This window comes from Sesamum indicum, linkage group LG3 (genome assembly GCF_026168435.1).
Source record: "Sesamum indicum cultivar Baizhima isolate 11 linkage group LG3, ASM2616843v1, whole genome shotgun sequence".
Taxonomy (NCBI): Eukaryota; Viridiplantae; Streptophyta; class Magnoliopsida; order Lamiales; family Pedaliaceae; genus Sesamum; species Sesamum indicum.
Genome location: NC_142659.1, coordinates 6323223 through 6345240, shown reverse-complemented (window position 1 = coordinate 6345240; position 22018 = coordinate 6323223). Strand labels below are relative to the sequence as shown.

Below are 22018 nucleotides of genomic sequence, written 5' to 3'. Positions count from 1 at the left end.
TTTTACGTCCAGCTTCACAATGTTCAATGAATGAAATTAAATGACTATAGAATCAAAAAATAAAAATTAAATGATCATGAGATCATCTCTATATATATAGTACCACCTTTGGGTAAGTAAAATGGCATTTTTTGTATCATATCTTAGTGCCTTTTTAATTTAGTCCCGCTTATTACGATTTTCTCATATTGTATTTTGTAAGTTGAGAATCTTCTTAACTTTTTAGTCCTCACGTGTATTTTTCATCTAATAATTAACAAAAATGTACGAAAATACAAGTGAGACTACAAACAATTTCGTTAATTTTTGAATGAAAAATGCACGTGAGAATTAATTAAAATTGAGAAAATCGGGATGTAATATGAAAAAATCATAACAAATTGGATTAAACTGAAAAATGCTCTAACATATGGGATAAAAAATAACAAATACATGGAAGAATCTTATGAAATTTCAGACATAGTATGAAATTCATTTAGCTTGCTAAATCATTTTATTTGTCCGGCTGCAGATTGATAATCACAAAAAGTATATAAGTATTGTAATATATAAAAAATTAGGACATATATGAAATTTATTACAACCAATTATTACGTATATGAATATTTATGGTAATATTTTTAGAAAAAAATAATTGCACGTTGGATGCATTTATTATAGATATATCAGTAATACTTAAATTAATGTGTATATTCAAGGGATAAATACAAGAGAAATAGTGAATCTACGTTAAGGAAAACATTTAAACTCTCAAGTTATTAATTTTAGCAAATATCATCAAATTCACTAATAAATATTTTGTCCCTATATTTTTTGAATTTATTGTGTTTTAAACGTCATTATATTTTTCTTCAATATAGTCTAATCTTGCGATTTTGTCATATTGCATCTTATAAGTTGATTTTTTTAATCATCAAGTGCATTTTCATCCAATAATTCATCGAGTTGTTAGTATTTCTGTACACATTTTGTACATTATCGCTATTGATTGGACGAATAATGCACGTAGGGACTAACATTAATAAAATTTTAACTTATGGGATGCAACGTGAGGAAATCGTAACAAATGTGTGACTAAATTGAAACTTCAATTTTAACCACTAGACTAAAACATCGTTGGTCTTAATTTAAATTAATGTCTTATAATTTTTATGCTTTTCGACATAATAATTTGTAAGTTGTAATTAAAATCTGGATTATGTTTACTCTATTATTAATAAGTATTTTTAAATGCTTACTTTTGTCTTGGCTTTAAATTTTAAAAAATTGGACAAGAAATTAGTCATATAGTTCATCAATTTACATTTCATTTGAATTCTTGATTTGAGAAATGGATAAATAATAGCTATATTTCATGGTATTTTTGATATAATTATGAATTTCATAAACAAATATAGTGATTATGTCATTACATTGAAATATCAGTCATCCCCTTAGTTTGATAGAATCATTAATAATTATTTCTTATAATTAATAATATTTGAATTAAATACTTCATAACATTTTTTTTCTGTAATTATTAATGCAATTTACCTTCTATTACCCAAAAAAAAATAAAAAAAAAAAGTTACAAAATCAGAAACAAATTATCACAGACAGGTGATGAAAACTGTTAATTCAAATGTGCAAACTCTCACTTCCACCTCTATAAAAGGATTATATGCATTCACAGTTGGTGATCTCAGCGAAATAATAACTTGAGATTGTTTGTGAAAGGAGGAAAGCAAGCAGTTGGAATACGAGATCAGGTGACCCTCAAAAATCAAGAAAAAGTGAAGAGATATGGGGAGTTCTTGTTTTCAGCACTCTCCATTCTGCCACTCTCGCTGCACCCCCTACTCTTGGCAATGTTGTTTACAGCCTCCATTATCGTTTTCTCCCCTGAGAAATGCTCCCAACCGGAGAGCAATAGTTTCTTGTTCTCACCAAGAAAATCCCAAAGACTGCAATTCTTGCGCGAGGAGAGCGGCTGTTTTCGCTGGTTTTGCATTGCTTCCGCTTCTTAACTCGAGGGTAGATGCAATGAAAGGGTTTGCTGCAGGTGGGCTTGCCTTTTTTCTTGTATTTTCAAGATTCCTTCTTCTTGTTTTTATTGTATTTTCAAGATTCTTTCCTCTCTGCTATGATGAACTCAAGTTTGATGAGTCTTTGTCTACTTTTTCTTTTGGCATTTGACATTCTTGACTGCTAAATGGGATGATATATTGATTTGGAGGAGATGAACTAGATTGTATCTCATATCAGACTACATAAACCTGATTTTATGCTGTTCTGTTCCACAAGAATAGGTTTATGCAGAAATTATTGAGCTATATACTTGAGAAACAAGGCGCTATAGAAGTTGTAAAGACAGCGCGTATAAAGAAGAGAATGTAATAGAATCTTGCAATCCTGTGCTTGTTTGTGCATAGGTGAACCTCATGGTTGGTATACAGTTTCAGTTTCTCTACTTGTACTTGGTCATTTGGCACATTCTTGTTTATATATCATTGCTTACTTGAATCATCGCACTTAATCGTCGTCTTGATCGTATTTAAAGTATCTCTTTTATCAAGTCTGTCTATAGCTTCTGTTCTCTATTTGGGGTTTCCCACGGGTGTTGCTTCACATTCATAAAAACTGAACCATCTAAAAACTATATTTCACTTACAGGAAACTTAGATCCTATTATAAGCTATTACTAATAATTTTGCATTTTTTATTTCAGAAAATGATGAACCCGGGGCTGAAGACCAGAAACAGAAAACAAAGGTCTGCATCCATGACAAATATAATATGAAAAGGATTATTTAAGTACTGGTTTGAGGTTCTCTGACTGTTGTGTTTGTTCATCATTCCCATGTTCAGGGAAGTTTAAGAAAGGAAGTAGATCCGGTTCTGGAATTACTTGCAAGACCTGTAAGTTATCATAAAGGAGTTTAAATGTTACCTTGGTGAATGCTTCTTTTAGATGGATGCATTTGAGCTCTTAATGAATGCAGATCATGCAAACTTTGTTACCTTCCCAGTTGAATCACGACTGGTTCATTCTTTGCCAAATGTAAAAGGACGAAAAATGGATGAGACTGTTTCATTTTGATCTTGCATCCATTTCCCTTGGTCTTCCTTTAGGACATTAATATGTGTTTACAGTGACACAGGCAACGAATATTGAGTGAAGCTGGCCTCTGTTGTTAGTAAATGATACTCTTCTTAAAAACAGATAATAGTAGAGAAACAACACGCTTAAACGAATTGCATCTGCATTTCACGCCCGTTGACATGCTTGATAAACCCTTGTTTTCTGCCAAGTCAGAGCAAATTGGTCCTGCTGGATTAACTAAGGAACGAAGGGGAAATAGACCCTTTAAGGAAGTTTCTAGCTCAGCTCTGATATTACGTATTTCTTTCAGCAGAATCTCCTAATAAGTTGTAAATAGAAGTCTGGTTTAGTGTAAGCATGTTAGAGTTTCTTAGGTTTCTTTGCTAAACTATCTGTTGTCTACTTGTGCGCACAGATCATCGAAGAGATGGCTGATATTTTATCTCTGCATGAAAAGTTTGAGATGGAGCTATTGAATGAGAAGGACGTCCCAAACAAGGCACTGGCAGAAGCTAATTTGGAGCGGCAGTCTTTAGCTGAAGAAGTAAGGCTGGCAACAGAGCACCTGAGTGAATCAAATGAAAAGCTGAAAATTACGTCCCAAGAACTGGCTGCAGCAGTGCAAAAATGTGATAGCTTAGAAAAAGAACTTTTCGACGCCCATGAGAAAGCAGAAAGTGCTGCCCTTGCGCTGAAACAAGAGAAGCTTATTATATCTTCTTTGATAAAAGACTTAATGGCCCTGGAGACTCAGATTTCCAAGGACAAGGAATCACGAAAAAGTCTTGAAGCAGATGTAGAAGAGGCTACTAAATCACTTGATGAGATGAATAAACATGCACTGGTCATTTCCGAAGAGTTAGAGCTTGCTAATAATCAGATTTTAAGCCTGGAAGATGGGAAAGCTGAACTCTACAGGTCCCTTATTCAGCAAAAAAGAGCACATCAGGTAGTGCTGGAGAACTTAGAAGACGCCCACAACCTTATAGTGAGACTTGGAAACAAAAGGGAGAGTTTGCAGAAAAGAGGAGAGAAACTAGAAGAAGTTTTGGCATCTGCAAAGGGTGAAATATTGCGGCTGAGGAGCCAAATTAATGATGAAAACCAAAAACCGGTTGACGTGGGAGACAAAGCTGATCATCCCACAAGGAAAGTTACTCGGAGGAGAAAGGCTAATCGTCAGCAAAAAGATCCCTAGCATGTAAATACCATGCTCGCCACCCCAGTAATACTCACATTGAATGATTACAAGCCATGAAACTGGCTTCCATTGTATTTTCATACTAACGTCGATGGGAAAAGGGAAAATATGGTTAGAATTAGGATTGTTTCTTTTTTGCGGTAGTTGTGCTTTCATGGTATGATGAGTGTATATTCAGGGTGATAGCTTAGTATTGTGTCCTGTAATGTAGCTTACTGCAGAACATAAGCAGCTTATACAATTCATAGAGTGTTAAACTCTTACCATTGGTTTCACACGTTCCATATTACTTTGCATGTTATTAGTTTGGATCGGGAGCATAACAGCGTTGATGTATATCTATGATGCACGGATACAGGTATGGTACGTCTGCGAAACTTCATGATAGTCCAAGATAATTATACTAAATCAGTATTCATGTAGAGTACATGCATATATCAATACATAAACATAATCTATTATGAAGACGTGTTCAGCATCAATGACCGCATAGCGCAGTGGATTAGCGCGTTTGACTTCGGATCAAAAGGTCGTGGGTTCGACTCCCACTGTGGTCGCATCTCTTTCATTTTTACTAACTTCTACGTTGAACACTATGCCTATCAGTAATGTTAGAGACTCTACTCCACAAATTACAATTTTAACCTCAAAATTACAATTATTTCCATAAAGGCTGCCATTTTATTATTACTTTAATTTTCCACGAAAAATTAATACTAAATCTAAAAAAAAAATAGAAATAATTATGCTGCATATATAGCATACGACTCATTTTTCTCAAAAAAAGCATCGAAAGATTATAAAAAGAGTTATTTAAGTATTAGTAATCCATATATTTTAATTATATTTATACTTTATTATTAAGAGAGAGCATCTTCTGATGTCTCACCTAATATTAATCTACTGTTTATTTTTAAAATTTTAAATTAATTAATTATTTTTTAATTCGCCATTATGATTTTTCATTATTATTTTTGGTATATAAATTTTTTTATGTATTCTTTTTATTTCTCCAATGTTATTTATTATTTGTCTGTCAGTATTTTTGTATCAGTCAAAATATTTATATTAATTTATTATTTTAATATATATTTTTTAAGTACTTTTTTACTCTATAAAGATTAATAAATGTATCCCTTCGAAGTTAACTCAAAAACAATATGAAAACATTACCATTGTGTTTGGATTTGTAATTTGGGTGTTTTGGTTTTGTGTTTTGGAGATAGAGAGAGAAAAATAGAGATAAATAAGTATGTGTTTGAGATAGATGGTATGTTTGGATTTGTGTTTTGATATAATATAAAATAGTTTAAAATAAGTGATGTATGTTTGATGTTGAGGATATAGGAGACAAATTACTGTTGGATGTCAAATCATGTCTTTTATGTATATATTTATTAATATAATTGTGTATGTATATAATAGTTTGTTTGTTAGTGAAATATAGTATATATATTTAAATTAAGTAATTATCTTTGTTAAATATTTTTTTGTAACATTTTAAATAATAATTACAAATTTAATGAATAATTTACTGCACTGTAATATTATCTCGAAAATGATCTTGTTACACCTACAATTTGGACTGACAAAAATATAATATATAAACATTTGAATAATAGATATTTTTAATTAAGTATGTATTATTGGTATATTTTTCTCAATTTTTAAATTTCTCAAATATTTCACATAAGTATTAAAAATTTTGAGTTCGAAATATTAAAATAGTGTAAGTTCAAAAAATTTGTAATTAATATTTAGTAAATTGAAGTATAGTAATGTGATGAAAATACATTCGTTTGTTTTGTATTCGGAGTGATTAATTATAATAGATAATTAAAGTAATAAAAAATATGAATTTCGTATATAGTACTGGTGTATTATCCGCAATATACAAAACTAAGTAATTTATTGAGGTAGAAAATTTTAATATATTTTTAGTCAGTATCACTGATAGTAAATATTTTAATATCAATATTTTTGTAAGTTAAAAATTATTTTTATGTATAATTGTTGCTTAGATTTAACATATAGCATATACATTAAATAATATATAATATACATTATATAGACAATTTAAAAAAATTCACTATATCTCATCTGCTTTGGTGTGGAGTTTATTCCTTTATATTAAATAATAATTAAAAATTAAAAAATAATTACATGCACTACAGTATTATATTGAAAATGATTTCATCCGCCTTTATATTTGCGGTGAAAATATTTAATTGATAAATCAAATAATAAGTACTTGCATTACGCATGCAGTAATTATACAGTGTCCACACGGTTCAAATTTTGAAAAAAAATTCGTTCAAATAGAAAACTATATTGATTCCAAAATATGTAAATAATCAAAGTTTAATCAATTAGCGTTCATTAGTCAAAAGCAGAACAATTAAAATCATTTTTAATCATGACATACAAGGCTGTCAATTTTTAGGGAATGATGAAAATGTAATTACACAACTGCATGATATATAAGAAACGAATGCATTTGACACTCACAAACTACTCGATTAGTTGTTTTCTTTTTAATGATTAAATCAATATTCGACTTGAAAGTTTCCCTGTCGGCAGTGTATGCCTAAGGACCGTCACGACGATGTGGTGGTAGTCCTCGTGGTCGCGGCGAGCGCGCTGTGCTGTCTCCCTCACTGTACGTCTGGGCACCCCGATCAGACTGCACACCAATCCGACGAATGTAGTCAGTCCACGATCCAATCGCCCCCACTTCTGAGCCCATGTCGATACTGCGTCGTGCAGCTACTGAGGTATTGCGTGCTAGAACCGGGCCACCATCTCCACGAGCTACATGGTCCACTGCATCCCAACTGGCGATGTGCGTATGTGACTGTAACGATGGGGCAGTAGAATCCGATATAACAATAGGTGCATCCACGCTACCTCTCACCGGATTACGCACGATGTTACCACGTTTGTTATTTCCTGCTTCGCTTTGTGCTTCAATAGGAACACCTGGCAACATGATGGGCCCCCATACTTCTAACATGCTAGGATAATGTGGCTCTGGGTACTCATAGTACCGTCTAGCCAATGAAAAACGCTATAAAAAGGGTCCAATTATAAATTTGTTAGCATTGAAAATTACAATAGTATTTTCAAACGATGATTGTTAAGTAGCACTAATCAGATTGGAACTAAAATGACGTACCCGTAATGCACGTGGTCGTAGCTCTACTGGAAACACCATAATAAATGTTTCAATATCATAATAAATCTCTGGTATCTGAGTGATGCCGTGGAACTGTTGAAATCAATTTTTAAACTCGAAGAATTTATCACGGACTTGGTCTCGGGTGTAAGAATATCCAAAATATCTACATAATCCACGTGCCCAGTGACTCATCTGCGCCTCCGCAAGTGCATCGTCTCTCATAGGCGCCCGAGTGTTGTCATCAAGTATCATCCACATGAAGCGCTGCTCAATATTTAAACTCCAGTGGTCGTCCTGTGGAAATCCAGCACTCTCCAGATATCTGCGGTATGCCATGGCTACAAAGAATTACGGTCAGCAAAATAATTATTGTGCAAATTCGCAGCACGTGTACAGTTGAAAAATGTACAAAAATGTCAATTTGTTTAAAACTACTATCTAAACAGTTTTACAAATGTGAACAATCAAGCACACTCTATAATTTTTTATGCAAATAGTACTAAACGATATTATAGCGTAACATTCCAAGACAAAGTTACATTAGGGAAGTAGTTTCAATAGTTTACATATGAATCAACACTGTCCATTACGTTCATTGCTAGTTTCGATGGTTGACTGCCCACATTTGCATCGCTATGCTATCTCGAAGGTTGCGCTGGGCTTCTATCTCGTAAGTGGTTGGATGTCCCCTATGGTAGAATGAATCCATGTCAGTCTGAATATCTTCATCTGGTTCGTTGAATATGATGTCATCATTGCTGAACTTACGGATGAAGTTATGAAGGGCGCAACAGGCAATTACTATATCGACCTGGTGGTTCTGAAGGTAGCTCGGCATCCCCCACTGTAGTATTGGAAAATGTTTTTTCAGTACACCGAAGCATCGTTCAATTACGTTTCTCAACCTTGAATGTGCATGGTTAAATATGTCCTGTGGGGTATGATATCAACGACCTTGTCCCCTCCACTCAGGTAGGTGATATCTTGTTCCTCGATAAGGAACTAGGAAACATTGGTAGTTTGCGAAACCCGCGTCTACCAAATAATACTTACCTGCATTGTCACAAGGTATCATCATAAAGAAAACCGCTAATGCCACGTAATTGGTCCTTAAACTAGAGATTGGTGGAATCTAATTTATATATTACAATGCTCACCGATTGGAGGGAAAGGAAAATTTCGATCCTGGGAAACTGCATGGTCCAGGACACGGGCATCGGCCGCACTTCCTTCCCACCCAGCATACACATATGTGAAATTCGTATCGAAATCACATATTGCTAGTACATTCTGTGCTAGGCGACCTTTCCGCGACCTGTATCGATTTTGGTCAACTTGGGGGACCCATGCAGGTACCAACATTCCGTCCATCGCTCCGACGCAATCCTACATCGATGTCAACAATTATGTATAGCTACATGCATGAAATATTATGCTGAACAAGCTTGCATTAATTACGCGGTTGGACTATGAGATGGTGTTACGATAATGATAGATGTGGTACGTACCTTGAAGTATGGGTAGAATTCTGGGTTATTTGCCACTCTCGGATGTGTGTTTGTAAAATTCGGATGTGTTATTAGTTCTGGCCCCATAGCGCACAAGGCAGAAAGCACTCGGTGGAATCTACGATTAATAGTCTCCAATGAGTGTTGAAATCGCTCCATATTGTCGCGGTGCCTTTTGTGCATGCCGACCGTTTGCATGAAAAGTGCAACCTCCTCAATTGAGGTAACTCTGGACGTCTGACCATGAGGCAATAAACCTCTACTAGTCAATGCATCAACCAAAGCATAAAAGCATGGTTTGGTCATGCGAATGTTGTCAAAAAACCTTCCCTGGTGTGGGGTCGTCATAATCTCCGCAACCCATCCTGCTCCTTGTAGTGAAGATGTGTTACGTGGCACATTTTCCCTAAATAACTCTGGGCATATTAAATCTCTGAATGCGTAAAATTCCTCTGGAACATCAGATTCGTTACTTCCTGGAGTCCCTGGTGTCCCCGGACTCTCTCTTGCGGAGTTCGAATCTAGACCTCCACCAACTCCCGAGCTTGCCATATATCCAATCGTTGATGTATTGCTAAACATAAACAAGACAAATTAGTGTGTAAGTTACATGCAGTAGATGTAAATACTTAACGAGCATGGGTACTTGGATTGAGTGCAATATGAGTAAATCGGTATGACATACATGCACGAATACGCATAATGAAATCAGTAACATTCCATTTTTCTAACAATCAAGCAATATAGTCACTTGCCCAAAGAGTACAACCATCGGAGTTTATTCTCGTCATTAAGACGTAAGAAGATCATGCGCGTGCTGTGACTGTGAAAACGCTCCAATGCGGTGGTGAAGATGATATCTGGCAAATCATTAAACTTTGTCAACTCGTCTACGCACCGCTCAATTGATTCAGTAGCTTTGGGCCCGGTTTGGTCAATCTTCCCTTGAAGTGATTCATTCAACCTATCCATCGTCTCACACTTCTTAGCTTGCAACTCACTAGCTACTCGTCGGAATCGACGCCCGCTTCCAGATGGACCAGCGGAAGCCTGCGATGGTCCCGAGGAAGAAAAGTATTCGTCTGGGGACGTCATGGGAACAGATTGAGAGAATGTTGTATCTTCGTACTCATCTCGTGAACGACGGCTGCCCGAATGAGTGCCATCCATCTGTTCATCGTCTATGTGGTTGGTCATGTGGATTGTCCGACGTTGTTGTGATGACGAACGCGCGAGCCCACTAGTTGCGGTGTTTCGTGAGAACATTTCAGTGCATAGGTCAAAGCGTTGAAGCCCATGCTCAACTATTTTTTTATATTCCGGATTTTCCTGCATTTATTTACATTGTCAAGATATGTAATTAGCTTGCGACTCTGTAAGGACACTGCAATCAAGAAGGCAGCACGAGTAGATTTTTACCCGATACAGCTCCTCCAAGCGTCCTGCATCGTCTGTTATGGTATTCCTTTCTGAATCCCATCCCCACCCAGTCCCCCTATTCAATATTTCGTTTAACAAACGCCAAGCACGACGCAGCCTGTTAAGTTTGCCCTTAAGCTGTAGCGTCCTAAGAAGACAACCCTGACTCATAACCGAGTTCATTCGCTCGGTTACACGAGCCCAGACTGACGGTGGAAATGTGGATGATTGGAGTCGGTGTGTGATGAACTCCTCGTGCATTAACTCAATGAACACGCGTTCCATTTCCGTGGTCCACAATACTTTATCGTATCGAGATGAGTGGGAGGAACCAGCGTCATTTGGGTGTTGCATCTTTGTGGGTTGTCTTATATATCAAAGTTTCGTAACAATTAATTACAATCGTTTACATATCCATAAGGAAAAAAACTGCCGCACATCACAAAGGGTTGGAATTATAAACAAACAATAATCATCTCGCTAATGAGTTACTAGAACATAAAACCATGTGATATTATTTCTGTTAAAGTATAATATTTATAGTTTTTTATTATTTAATAAATTATATATAAAATAATAAGTTAATTCTTAAAAGTATAAAAAATATAGTGAGAAAAAATAAATGAAAATTAAAATAAAAAAGAAATAACTATTGAAAAATAGTAAATGAGTTCAAATTTGAAGCACATATTTGATTGCAGATCATGCCGTGTTTCGAATAAAATAAGGCATCGTTTATTTATTTAGGTTATTAATGCTATTATTTAAAATATTTGTTTACATTAGATTTAGTATAGAATTATATATATATATATTTGTTATATTAAATTAATTATATTTTGGCCTCATCAGTCACATAAAAAAATGAATGATTCCTTTGCTTTATGGAAAGAGCCAATCAAAGAATTTCATTATATCTCTTCTAAGAATTGTATTTCATCTTATAGTTCGTAAGGATAAAATAAGGGATAGAGTATAAAAAATACTTCTTTCTTTTTTTATTCAAAATTTCTTAAAATAAATTTGAATAAAAATAATATAAAGAAACCTAAATTTAATAAATAAATAAAATTCGTTCAAATTAAATTCTATTTCATTATATCAACTAAACTATAGTCAAATTATTCTTACTTACAGATAAGAAATTAAGAAAGAAATTGACTAAAACCCTGAAATGCTGAAATGAATCCTATTCACTGCACGTTTGAACAACAAATATCAACCTTATATTAAATTCTATGGAGGATTGTTCATTCAGCACAAGAACAAGAATTTTTCTCCTAACCTCAATTGAAACAAATTGATGGCCATGAAGATATAATATATTCTCTTTAATAGAAATAGCCTTGGATTCCTGCAGTATAAGAATGTCTTTATTCTTGACAATTTGCAGTTTCTTATGGGATTAAGCATTCACTATTCGGAGGACACCATCAGAATAATATGATTATTAAACCATCTTCTCATGTCAAAATTCAATCTAAGTACGTGAAGCATTTCTTTTATAATTGGGTGACACTAACGAGATTTTGAACTTAAAATCACTTGATATGATTTAGCTTTAATGATACCATATTCACTTGATTTGGTTTAGCTCTAGTTTCTTATCTATTCCATTAATTTCTTTGCAAAAAAAATTATAATTACTTACAACATCAGCACTATGTTCCCCACATTGTTTCCCAAAATGCACGCTAAATTGCATAAAAGCACGCACCATCATTTTTTACCCTTTTCCAGAGTATGGATCCAATTAAAGCCGAACCAAACTGATAAGCATTTCCAAAGAAATTTCAATTTTCACCAAAATCGCTGAATTAAAGTAGTGTCTAGACAACATTGCTCAAACCTCACTGCAACACCACCATCAAACCAAAGGAAAAAGAAGTTTGTTGTTTTAAGCACCAAAAGAAAATTTGACAAAAATATAATTCATCAAGAATTCCCTTTTTAAACAAGGCGTTCAGTAACTAAGACCACAAAACACCATCATCCATACAAATCTACAACAAATCCAGAAGCAGCAAACATTACAGTCAACACATACCATTGTTAAAATCCACTTCCCTATAGTTAAATCTCCTTATAAAACCATTTCAATCAAATAAAAGAAACTTTTCCAGAACAAGCGGAAACTATCATAAATTCTACTCTTTGTGTAGTTAGACAAATACAAGAAGTATAAGCAAAAACCTCAAAGTGGCACAAGCCGAACTCAAACTGATAAGCATTTCCAAGAAAATTCCAATTTTCACCGAAACCGCTGAATTAAAGTGGTGTCTAGACAACATTGCTCAAACCTCACTGCAACACCACCATCAAACCAAAGGAACAAGAAGTTTGCTGTTTTAAGCACCAAAAGAAAATTTGACAAAAATATAATTCATCAAGAATTCCATTTTTAAACAAGGCGTCCAGTAACTAAGACCACAAAACACCATCATCCATACAAATCTACAATAAATCCAGAAGCAGCAAACACTACAGTCAACACACACCATTGTTAACATCCACTTCCCTACAGTTAAATCTCCTTATAAAACCATTTCAATCAAATAAAAGAAACTTTTCCAGAACAAGATTGAACCATTAAATATGTTCAACACCTACAAAATTGAAAGTAACATAACATAGAAAGTAACTTAACCAAGTGATAACTGTATTAACAAACATAAATCATCACTACAGATCTCAAACATCAGATTGTTATGAAGGCAATAACAACACATCATTGAATACAAATATAGGCATTCAGTTTTACTCACCGGAAAAAGGTAGCGAGGTTTCGCTTTTACTAGCAGCTTCAAAAACTTATAAAATGAGATCTGAATTAACAATGAAAGCTTCAATGTGGTGTTTTTATCGCACTATATATTGTATATATAGACATACACCTCGTTGTGCAGATTATTATAGATGCATTATTGAATCACTATTCAATGTGTGAATCAACAGGAACAGCAGGAAAAGGTAAAAATCTGACAATAATTTAAAGAAAGAAAACACTGTGCACATGTGAAATATCATATCACCGCAGATAATAATTTAAGGCAAATACTGTTGAACCGACAAACTTTTCAGTATAATACATCCACACCCAACTCTGAAGACAACAGAAAATTCAGAAATCAGAAATTGAATAAAAGAAATCGTGCAATTAAAGTAAAAGAACAAGAAATTGTCGGCAAACTTAACCGAGGGAAATCCGCCCTTTCGCTTGTTGACGCACGGTGTCGAACGAGGACTAGGTAGCGCTTGAAAATCGATTCCAACAGCCCGCGGCACACCTTTGACGTGAACGGCCAGTGGCGGCGGACTCCAACGGAGTTTGTGGCTTGGTCATCGTAACACCGGCGTGGTGGGAGGACGCAGGTGATAGCGGCGCTGGGGCTGCTGTCGATGGATTTCTTCTCACTACGCATCGTGGGTCTGACGCCGGTGATGACGGTGCTAGGCTGTGGTCGGTTCAATCGGAGTTTGTGGGGAGAAAAGGTTGAAGACGATGACAAGGAGGAGTTTGTGGGGAGAAAACGTTGAAGACGATGACTGCAATTTTCAGATTAAAAAACACTTTTACAGATTTAAAAACACAATGGGCTAGGCCTATAAAATAAAAAAAAAAAATAGACTAGTAGCCCGATTTCTGTTTTACACCTAGTGAAGGTGTAAAAAGCAAAACCAAACATTGCTGTGTTTTTGGCCCATCTCGGGAATGGGCCAAAATTGGAATCCAAACACAGCGTACATCGACTCTTTTCGAAGTTTCACCCTTAAGTTTCACTCTCCAAAAAACTCCCATAATTGTAGCAAAAACACACAAATCAATCCAACCATAAAAAAAAAATGCAAATAATCACGACCAAAGGCTACGCCTCCCATTAAAACCACCAGTTTTATCAAACACCAAATCCGATTATGAAGAAACCAAGATCACACACCAAAACAAATTGACCAGAAACATGCATATACCTAGGGGGAAAAGAAGGGTTTGTTCAACATACCCTCTGTGCCCGTACATGGCTGCGGCCTAACAACCGTCTCCAGTACGCCGTATTTCAAAATCGAAAACCCACTGCGATGAAAGGGCCTTTGATACTACGATGTCGCTTTCAACTGTTGGAAAAAATGAAAGACTGTGTCGTGGAAAACCACTGTCTTGAAAGCAAAATTTTGGTACTACTGTGGTGCAAATAGTATAAACAGATTGCTCTCCAAGGTTAACACAGCTATTACTTTCTTACACGCGCACTCGTGAAAGAAAGCTTGAAACAACGAACAAAAATAACACTCAGAAGTGAAAGAAAAGGAAGGAGCTCGAAGAGAAGAGGCTCTTGATTTTTGTGTTTATAAAATGCATAGAGGCTAAGACTATTTATATGTGTAGCTCAGTTGCTTGAGAAAGTTGGACTCTCTACCAACCACACAAAATTGCCAACGGATATGTTTGTTAAAATATGGATAATATTTGGCTAAGAGATTTAGTCATTTCCAACATTAGCCATAGGAAGAGAATCAAGACAAAAATCTGAATGAGATGGAACTATGGGGAGAGGATAGGCAGTCTGAGAGGAGGAAATGCTAGAAAAAGGGAATTCTTGCTCATAGATATGCACATCTTTGGGAACTAATGTGGTGTGAGTATACAGATCATATAACTTGCAAGCTTTCTATGTGAGTGCATATCCTAACAAGATGCATTTGATAGCTCGAGGATGGAATTTCGAGGATCTAGGTCGATAGCATAGCAAAGACATCCAAAAGTCCGAAGGTGAATATAAGTGGGTGGGGAGCCATACAATTGTTCATAAGATGTTTCCCCGTGTAGAAGTTTGGAAAGTAAATGATTTATCAAATAGCTTGCAGTGAGAATAGCATCGCCCCAACATTTGGTGGCTAACGAAGCTTGGAAAGAAGGGCTCGAGCGACATTCAAGAGATGTTTATGTTTATGTTTACGTTCAATATGCCCATACTGTTGAGGAGTGTAAGGGCAGGAAGTTTGGTGTATAACGCCTAAAGTTTGACTGAGTGTTTGACAGTGGCTATTAATGAATTTCGACCAATTATCTGAGCATAAGACTTTGATATTTTTGTGAAACTGAGCTGAAACCATAGTGCAAAAGGACTGTAAACGGTACGAACTCGAGATTTGTGTTTGATAGGTAGGTCCACGAAGAACGACTGAAATCATCAAGAATGGTTAGGACATACCTGCAGCCTGAGATAGCGTATGTTTTGTATGGCCCCCATAAGTCTACATGTATTTTATCAAATGGCTGCAAGGAGTTTGATTTACTAAGAGGGAAAGGAACCCTTGTTTGTTTAGCCTTATGACATATATCACAAGAAAATTCATCGGTGAAGTTCAAAGAATGCAAAGCTGGGATTTGTTTTATTGCTTGTAATGAAGGATAGCCCAATCTAGTATGCCAAGCCTACTTATTACAATGATAAGAAATAGAACAGGAAGTATGCTATAAATTTACAGATATTGGAGAACAAGATTTAACAACTTTCTGCCTGAAGCATATAGTTTCTTGAAAAGACATCCCTTAACCAGGTTCTGCTTAGTATCCTGGTCCTGCAAAAAACAAGTGTGTTGAGAGATGAAAGGAATATGAAGTGTTGTTACAAAGCTGGCTTACAGACAATAGGTTGACCGAAAATGTAGGTATGAAAGGCACAGGGTTTAAGAGTTATGAAGTCATTGAGTTGGACAGTACCAGCATATAAAATTGAGGTTTTAGTTCCATCTGGCAAGTGAATAAATTGTGGCTGCAAAGGTTTAGTGTATGATTAGAAAAGAGTAACATAGCACATATATGATTCGTAACCCCAGCGTCAATAATCCAAGAACACAAGTCAATCTCAGAAAATTTAGCTGTATTACGTACAAACTCTTCATCATATTGCACGTAGTTTGCAGAATCAGTGACTGGATCACTGGGTATGTTGCTCCTTTTCATGAATTTCATCAGTTCTGTCATGAAATCAACCACATGTCGTGTAGATATAGCGGCTACACCAATATCTTTTCCATCTACAACTGCAGCAAAACTCCTACTATTTGCTTCTTTCTTCTTCTTGTCACTCAAAGATTTGTACCACTCCGGTACTCCATGTATTTGAAAACAGGTCTCGTGAAAATGCCCAAATTTGTGATAGAGAGAACATACTAGACCTCGTTTATCCCGATAACTCTTCTTCCTTTGTATGAATCTGTCTGCAGCATCTTTCTTATTATCCTTAAGGCTGAGCTGATAGGCTAAATGATTAGGTGAATCAGCCAAATCAACTTCGACCGGCCTCTGTTCTCCACTGCGAATATCATAGAAAAGGCTCGCTCAATGTCTGGAAGTGGATCCTACATAAGGATCTAACTTCTTTAGCTATCAAAACTCTCTTGAAGTCCTATGAGAAACTGCATTAATTGTGTGGATTATTGCGATCTGCAATAGCCTTGTTAATTCCACAAGTGCATCCACCACAAGTGTACTTGGGAGTAGGTGCCAAACAAACCAGTCCATTGCAATGTTTTTTAACCTTTGTTACATACTCTGTAAGTGAAAGCTCTTTCTGAGAGATTGAAGAGATCTCTCGCTGTATTCTGTAAAGCATTGGACCATTGCTACAGCCATATCTACCTTGACTTTCAAGCCATAGCTCTCGCAAGCAACATACATAAACGCCTCTACCAAATCTCTAGAAATTGAGTTCCAAATCAAAGACGTGAGCATAAAAACCACATGTCTCCACTGCTCAAAATTTGGCGATCCGATCGCCGGTCTAGGGAATGTTCCGTCAATAAAACCAAGTTTCATCTTGGTGCCGAGGGACACATAAACCGCACCAGCTCCATGCAAGGAAGTTTGTTCCATCGAATGGAGAAGATGACAATACGAGGCTAGAATTCTCTGAAGGATGAATGTAGAGAGCATCCTTCTCCTGTTGGTTCGTTCCACCAACAGTTCCTTGACTAGTACTTGCAGCTGCATTTTGATTAACCATATTGAGAAAATCAACCAAAACAAAACACCTCAATATGCAGAGACCTTCACAAGAAAAGTTCTGATACCATGTAGAAAGTATGCAGAGGAAGCCATGAAAATTGTATTAAGCTTGTGTAAAATTCTGTTGTTACCGCAGCTATGGAGGTAACCGTGTTTAAGTACGAGATGTAGAAGCCAACTGACTCTAACTAACTCGCCACACATGACATGACTTGGTCCAATAGAATACAGAATAAATGAGTCATCTGCTACCCTGCGTCAATGAAAGCAACTGAAGACTCTGCAAACACATAAGCCATGGTCACTGGAGTTGAAGCTTCTGTTTCACTCTCAGGTACAGGTAGCTGCAGCTGCAAGGCATGAACTTCAACAAAAAGACATGTAGCTGTGCAGCCAATGTTGTTTATTAACTCATTGCATAGTACGTGATACATACAGAAAATAACTTGGCAGCAGTAATTCATCTTTTCCACATGATGTTTGTTTCCCACTCTTTGTATTGCTTCTCCGAGTATATTTGTTTTGTGGAGTACTTGTGCTTCAACTACTGGTGGCAGTGATGAATGGCTCCGGAGTCACAATCCAACCCTCATTTCCCTGTCCTCCGAATTAATTCTCTGTTTTGAGGGTCTTTCTTGGGGATTTCGACTCTGCGTCTCCTAAACCTGATTGGTGGAGGACTATGAATGATTCAATCTTGAACTGTGCTCAACTTGAATGTGATTTGCTTGAGATGGAATCTGCTGACTGATTAAAAATTTGAAATTGATTCTGAATTTGGTTACATATATCTGCAGATATATAGATTTAGATATTCCATAAATTGATTGTCTTAAATTATTACTTGCTTACACAAAGTTCCAATATGTCTATAGCAAAAAGAGGAATAAAGTTGATTATCGTAATAATGGGTTTGGTTGTAAATAGTTGACACAGCGTACATCCCCAACATTTTATGTGTATGTATATATATATATTTGCAGTTGGAATTCTAATTGAAAGAGCAGCAAGCATGATGGCACACAGACAGACACACAGCACAGCACAGCACAAACAACAATCTGTATATCTTCAATTGATATGGGTGAGGGAATGATTGCAGAGTTTGGTGATTTGTATCTGAAAGCCATTCACCAATCGAGCTGATGGAAAGAAAGACATCTGGTCCTCCTTCACCTGCCTCCACCTACACCATCACCATCATTTCTCATATCTTGTTTAGTTTTCCGGACTATATATGAATAAATAGAGTAGGAAATCTGACCTGAATGTGGTGAGGAAGTAATGAAGGAAGAGCCCAATCTGAAGGCGAGCTAACTCTGCCCCCGGACAAAACCGACCCCCACCCCCGAACGGTGCAAAATATGGACTGCTCCTCCAATTTCTCTTCTCCTTTTTCATGTTTTGTAATACAAGAAACGCAACAGCACTTGTCAGCAATTGCAACTTCAAGCATGCATTCTGTCAACTATTTGGAGTGGAGGGATGTGGCTAACCTGATTCTCCTGTTTCAACCATCTCCAGGGGTTGAAACTCAGAGCATCCTCATACACACTTTCACTTAGATGCACTGCTGAAAGAAATGGTACCACAAAGCTTCCTTTCGGAATTATATAATCTGCATTTCAAATCAAACTGTAAGACTCATGCAACTACAATACTAGTTAGTTGTTGCTTTTCGCACTTTGTCATAATATTCTCATCATACATCAATCAATTACCTCGGTATTCCACGTCTTCTTTGGCTTCTCTCATCAACCAAATTGCAATCCCACCTAGTCGTAGAGTCTCATCAATTACCTGTTGGATTCAACCATTGTCAATTATGAGTTTGCTCAATTAAGTTGTAGCTGTTCTTGTACATAAAAATGACTTTGCATAACTAATCTTTTCATACTTGAAACTAGTTTTCATCATACATACATATATGCATTTGGTTAGAGAGAAGAAAGAGGGCTCACGCATTGAGTGAAAGGCATAGCTTTATAGTCTTGCCAACTTAGCATCTCCCCGCTTTCCCTTCTTAGGCTCTGCTGTTCATCCTGTACTTAAGATAGAGTTTGAATCAAGAGGTTCGGAGTGAGTTAGTGTTCAAAAGTCGTGCTTTGGATGACTCGTCCCCTACAGAATTCAAAAGAATTTATCTTTGCAGCAGTATACCAGCAATTGCTTCATTGCTCTTGGACATTGTGTGAGGAAATAAACAGCAAAGAGCATGGTTTTGGCTGTAGTCTCATTTCCAGCAAAGAGAAGGTTAATAATAAAGTCAGCAACAACATCATCAGGTAAGCTCTCTTCCTCTAGTAGCCTTCCCAGGACACCATTACCGACTGCTGCAGATGATTTGCGTCGATGAATCTCCATTGTCCTGTTGATCTTGCTTATTATACTCTCGCGTGCCTGTTGAGCATTATCAGAACATGTGAAACCCTTACCTGTTTGTTTTTTTATAATTGAGAAAGAAAGCGAACAAGTTTTATAGCCTATTGTTTAAAGAATGAAAAGAAGCTGGAAATCCAAAAGTTTGTGACCTTCATTGCTTTGTGATAGGCGAAGCCTGGTAAGTTGATGGGAACCGAAAGACAACCGTCAGCAAAATCAGAAAACAACTGAGCTATCTCATTCACTTCCGATTCAGAAGAGACTCCGAGGAGTTGATTGACCATCAAATTAATTGCTACCTGAAGGGATATATCAATATATTCAGACGACATAAGTGTGAATTTAGTAAAAAAATCAAGGGTTGAATGGAAGCCCACCTTCCTACAAACATCTTGGAGAAGAACAACTTGATTGTCATGGAGATGGGTGATCATCTTTTTCATAACATTCTGTATGTCCTGCAAGAAATGAAACTTGAGCTTCTCCAGCCGCATCATATTGGAAGCAATGGAGTGAAGTTTCCTTTGCTGGTCTCCCTGAGCGGTGATGACCCCATTTTTACCCACCAAATCTCTGAAAGATTTTGGGTAGCTGGACTGGAATAGTTTCCCTTCATTTTGCATCACAAATCGGTTGAATGCTGGGTCGGCCGATACAACTGCCCATTTACCAAACAGACTGCATGAGAATATCTTGCCAAACCTGTGGATCACCAGAATCAGATTACGACATTACAGTCACCAGGTGGAAGGAAGGAAAGTCTTTCTCTAACTTACTAAAATCAGTCACTGGTCGGGCGGATCAAATGATGAGGTTGTATATGTGAAAGATGAGACATCCATGCTCATCATAAATCAGGCATGCCTTTGATCAACAAGTATGAAATGCATACATATAGATGGATGTGAAGACTCATATCACCCCCTACCTTTCAACTTGTTGCTCAACAAAACTCGGGGGATGAGGACTCGCAACAGCATTATACCAGCTGATGCTATCACCAACTATAGGCCACCCTCTTCTTCCAGGAGGTAACTTAGTTGTTGCTGAATTTTTCTTCGTCTTATGATGAAAAAAGTTGGCGAGAAACAGAATAAGCAACAGCGAGATGATAATATACGGGCATGCTGTGCCAAGATTTTCTGTCATTCTTCTATATGTATGCAGTAGAGAAGGCTCAAGACAGAGAGAGGAAGAAACAAATTACAAAAAGCTGCAGGAGAAGAAGTATGAATGGGGTTGGCTAAAATAACAAAAGAGTGGAGTAATTGGGAAACAAACAGGCTTCGTTGACTCACAATCTGTCACACCACGTCTGGAATGTGTAGCAGCGCAAGTTATTCCAATGTACATATTAAAAATTCATCTTCACATACACATATATTTATAGAGGAGGTGTTTATTTTCAACCTTGCAACTTGGAGTTTCGACTTTATATATATATATATGTGTGTGTAATAGATGTGATAAGATGGATATATAGTTATTTTGTGTTAGTTGTGATACCCCTCTTCAGTTACACCTTTACTCAAAGCATATATAATTTTTATAATGCAAGGAAGGGGGTAGGGCTGCTCCTCTTCCTACATCTCTGCCGCATAATAACAAATTCTTTCCAATCATGTCTAGTTTACATGTCATTCATTATATAATGCCAGTTTACAACAGAACAGACTCCAAAATTCTGACTTGAAATGTAAGTATACATACATAGGGGTAAGAAACAGAGATGGATGGAGGCATTAACATAATAACAAAGCAGAATCAAGATATGCATTGTGTGTATGAATGTGTGATGATGTTGAGGATGCAGTTGCCAAAATTGTGACGGCTTAAGCTACCAAGAGCATTAGCCATTAGCCATTAGCATAGCATCTTTGATTGGTAATGCAAAAGACAAAACAAAAGGAATTGGATTTGGATGGTGGTGGTGTTGTCTGAGTTCCACATGAATGATGAATATGAAGATTTGACTTGGAATTTGTTTATGATTATATTTGTACCCACTTCTCAAGATGGAATAATAATAATAGTATACTGTAGTTTTCACCCTCCGGACTTCACTGCCATTAATTGCAGTCAAATTCCAAATTTTTTAGAGCTCGAGGATTTGACAATCAATCCTCCAATCAAGCAATCATGTCAATGCTGCTATTGCTATTGGTATTATTGGTGTTATTGGCATTGGTCATACATACTTAACTATTCATCCACACTCTCCACCCTTTTTTACTCACTA

General features: G+C 36.4%; 2 protein-coding genes and 1 non-coding gene across 11 annotated transcripts; 2 read left to right on the top strand and 1 right to left on the bottom strand.

Annotated features, from left to right (window-relative positions):
• The first annotated feature begins 1692 nt into the window (after positions 1-1692).
• On the top strand, positions 1693-4535 carry LOC105157497 (uncharacterized). Its single transcript, XM_011073902.3, has 4 exons — positions 1693-2041; positions 2708-2751; positions 2848-2898; positions 3498-4535. Exons 1-4 carry the CDS (start codon positions 1783-1785, stop codon positions 4278-4280), a joined length of 1137 nt encoding a protein of 378 aa, XP_011072204.2. The 5' UTR covers positions 1693-1782; the 3' UTR covers positions 4281-4535.
• A 231-nt stretch (positions 4536-4766) lies between these two features.
• Positions 4767-4840, top strand: TRNAR-UCG (transfer RNA arginine (anticodon UCG)). The gene has a single exon. It is a non-coding gene; the product is annotated as a tRNA-Arg (tRNA).
• Positions 4841-15757: 10917 nt separating this feature from the next.
• LOC105157379 (Cytochrome P450 superfamily protein) lies at positions 15758-21354 on the bottom strand. Of its 9 annotated transcripts, none has more exons than XM_088878269.1 (10): positions 20708-21354; positions 19929-20481; positions 19558-19797; positions 19359-19439; positions 19119-19197; positions 18894-19015; positions 18662-18789; positions 17834-18583; positions 16111-17747; positions 15758-15968 (listed from the first exon to the last, which is right to left on the bottom strand). In XM_088878269.1, exons 1-8 carry the CDS (start codon positions 20926-20928, stop codon positions 18469-18471), a joined length of 1539 nt encoding a protein of 512 aa, XP_088734395.1. In that variant the 5' UTR covers positions 20929-21354; the 3' UTR covers positions 15758-15968; positions 16111-17747; positions 17834-18468. The 9 variants fall into 9 exon arrangements, with proteins under 9 accessions (XP_088734395.1, XP_088734396.1, XP_088734397.1 ...); XM_088878270.1 differs by having other exon boundaries at positions 15758-17376; positions 17463-17747; XM_088878271.1 differs by having other exon boundaries at positions 15758-17455; positions 17529-17747.
• Between the last annotated feature and the right edge of the window lie 664 nt (positions 21355-22018).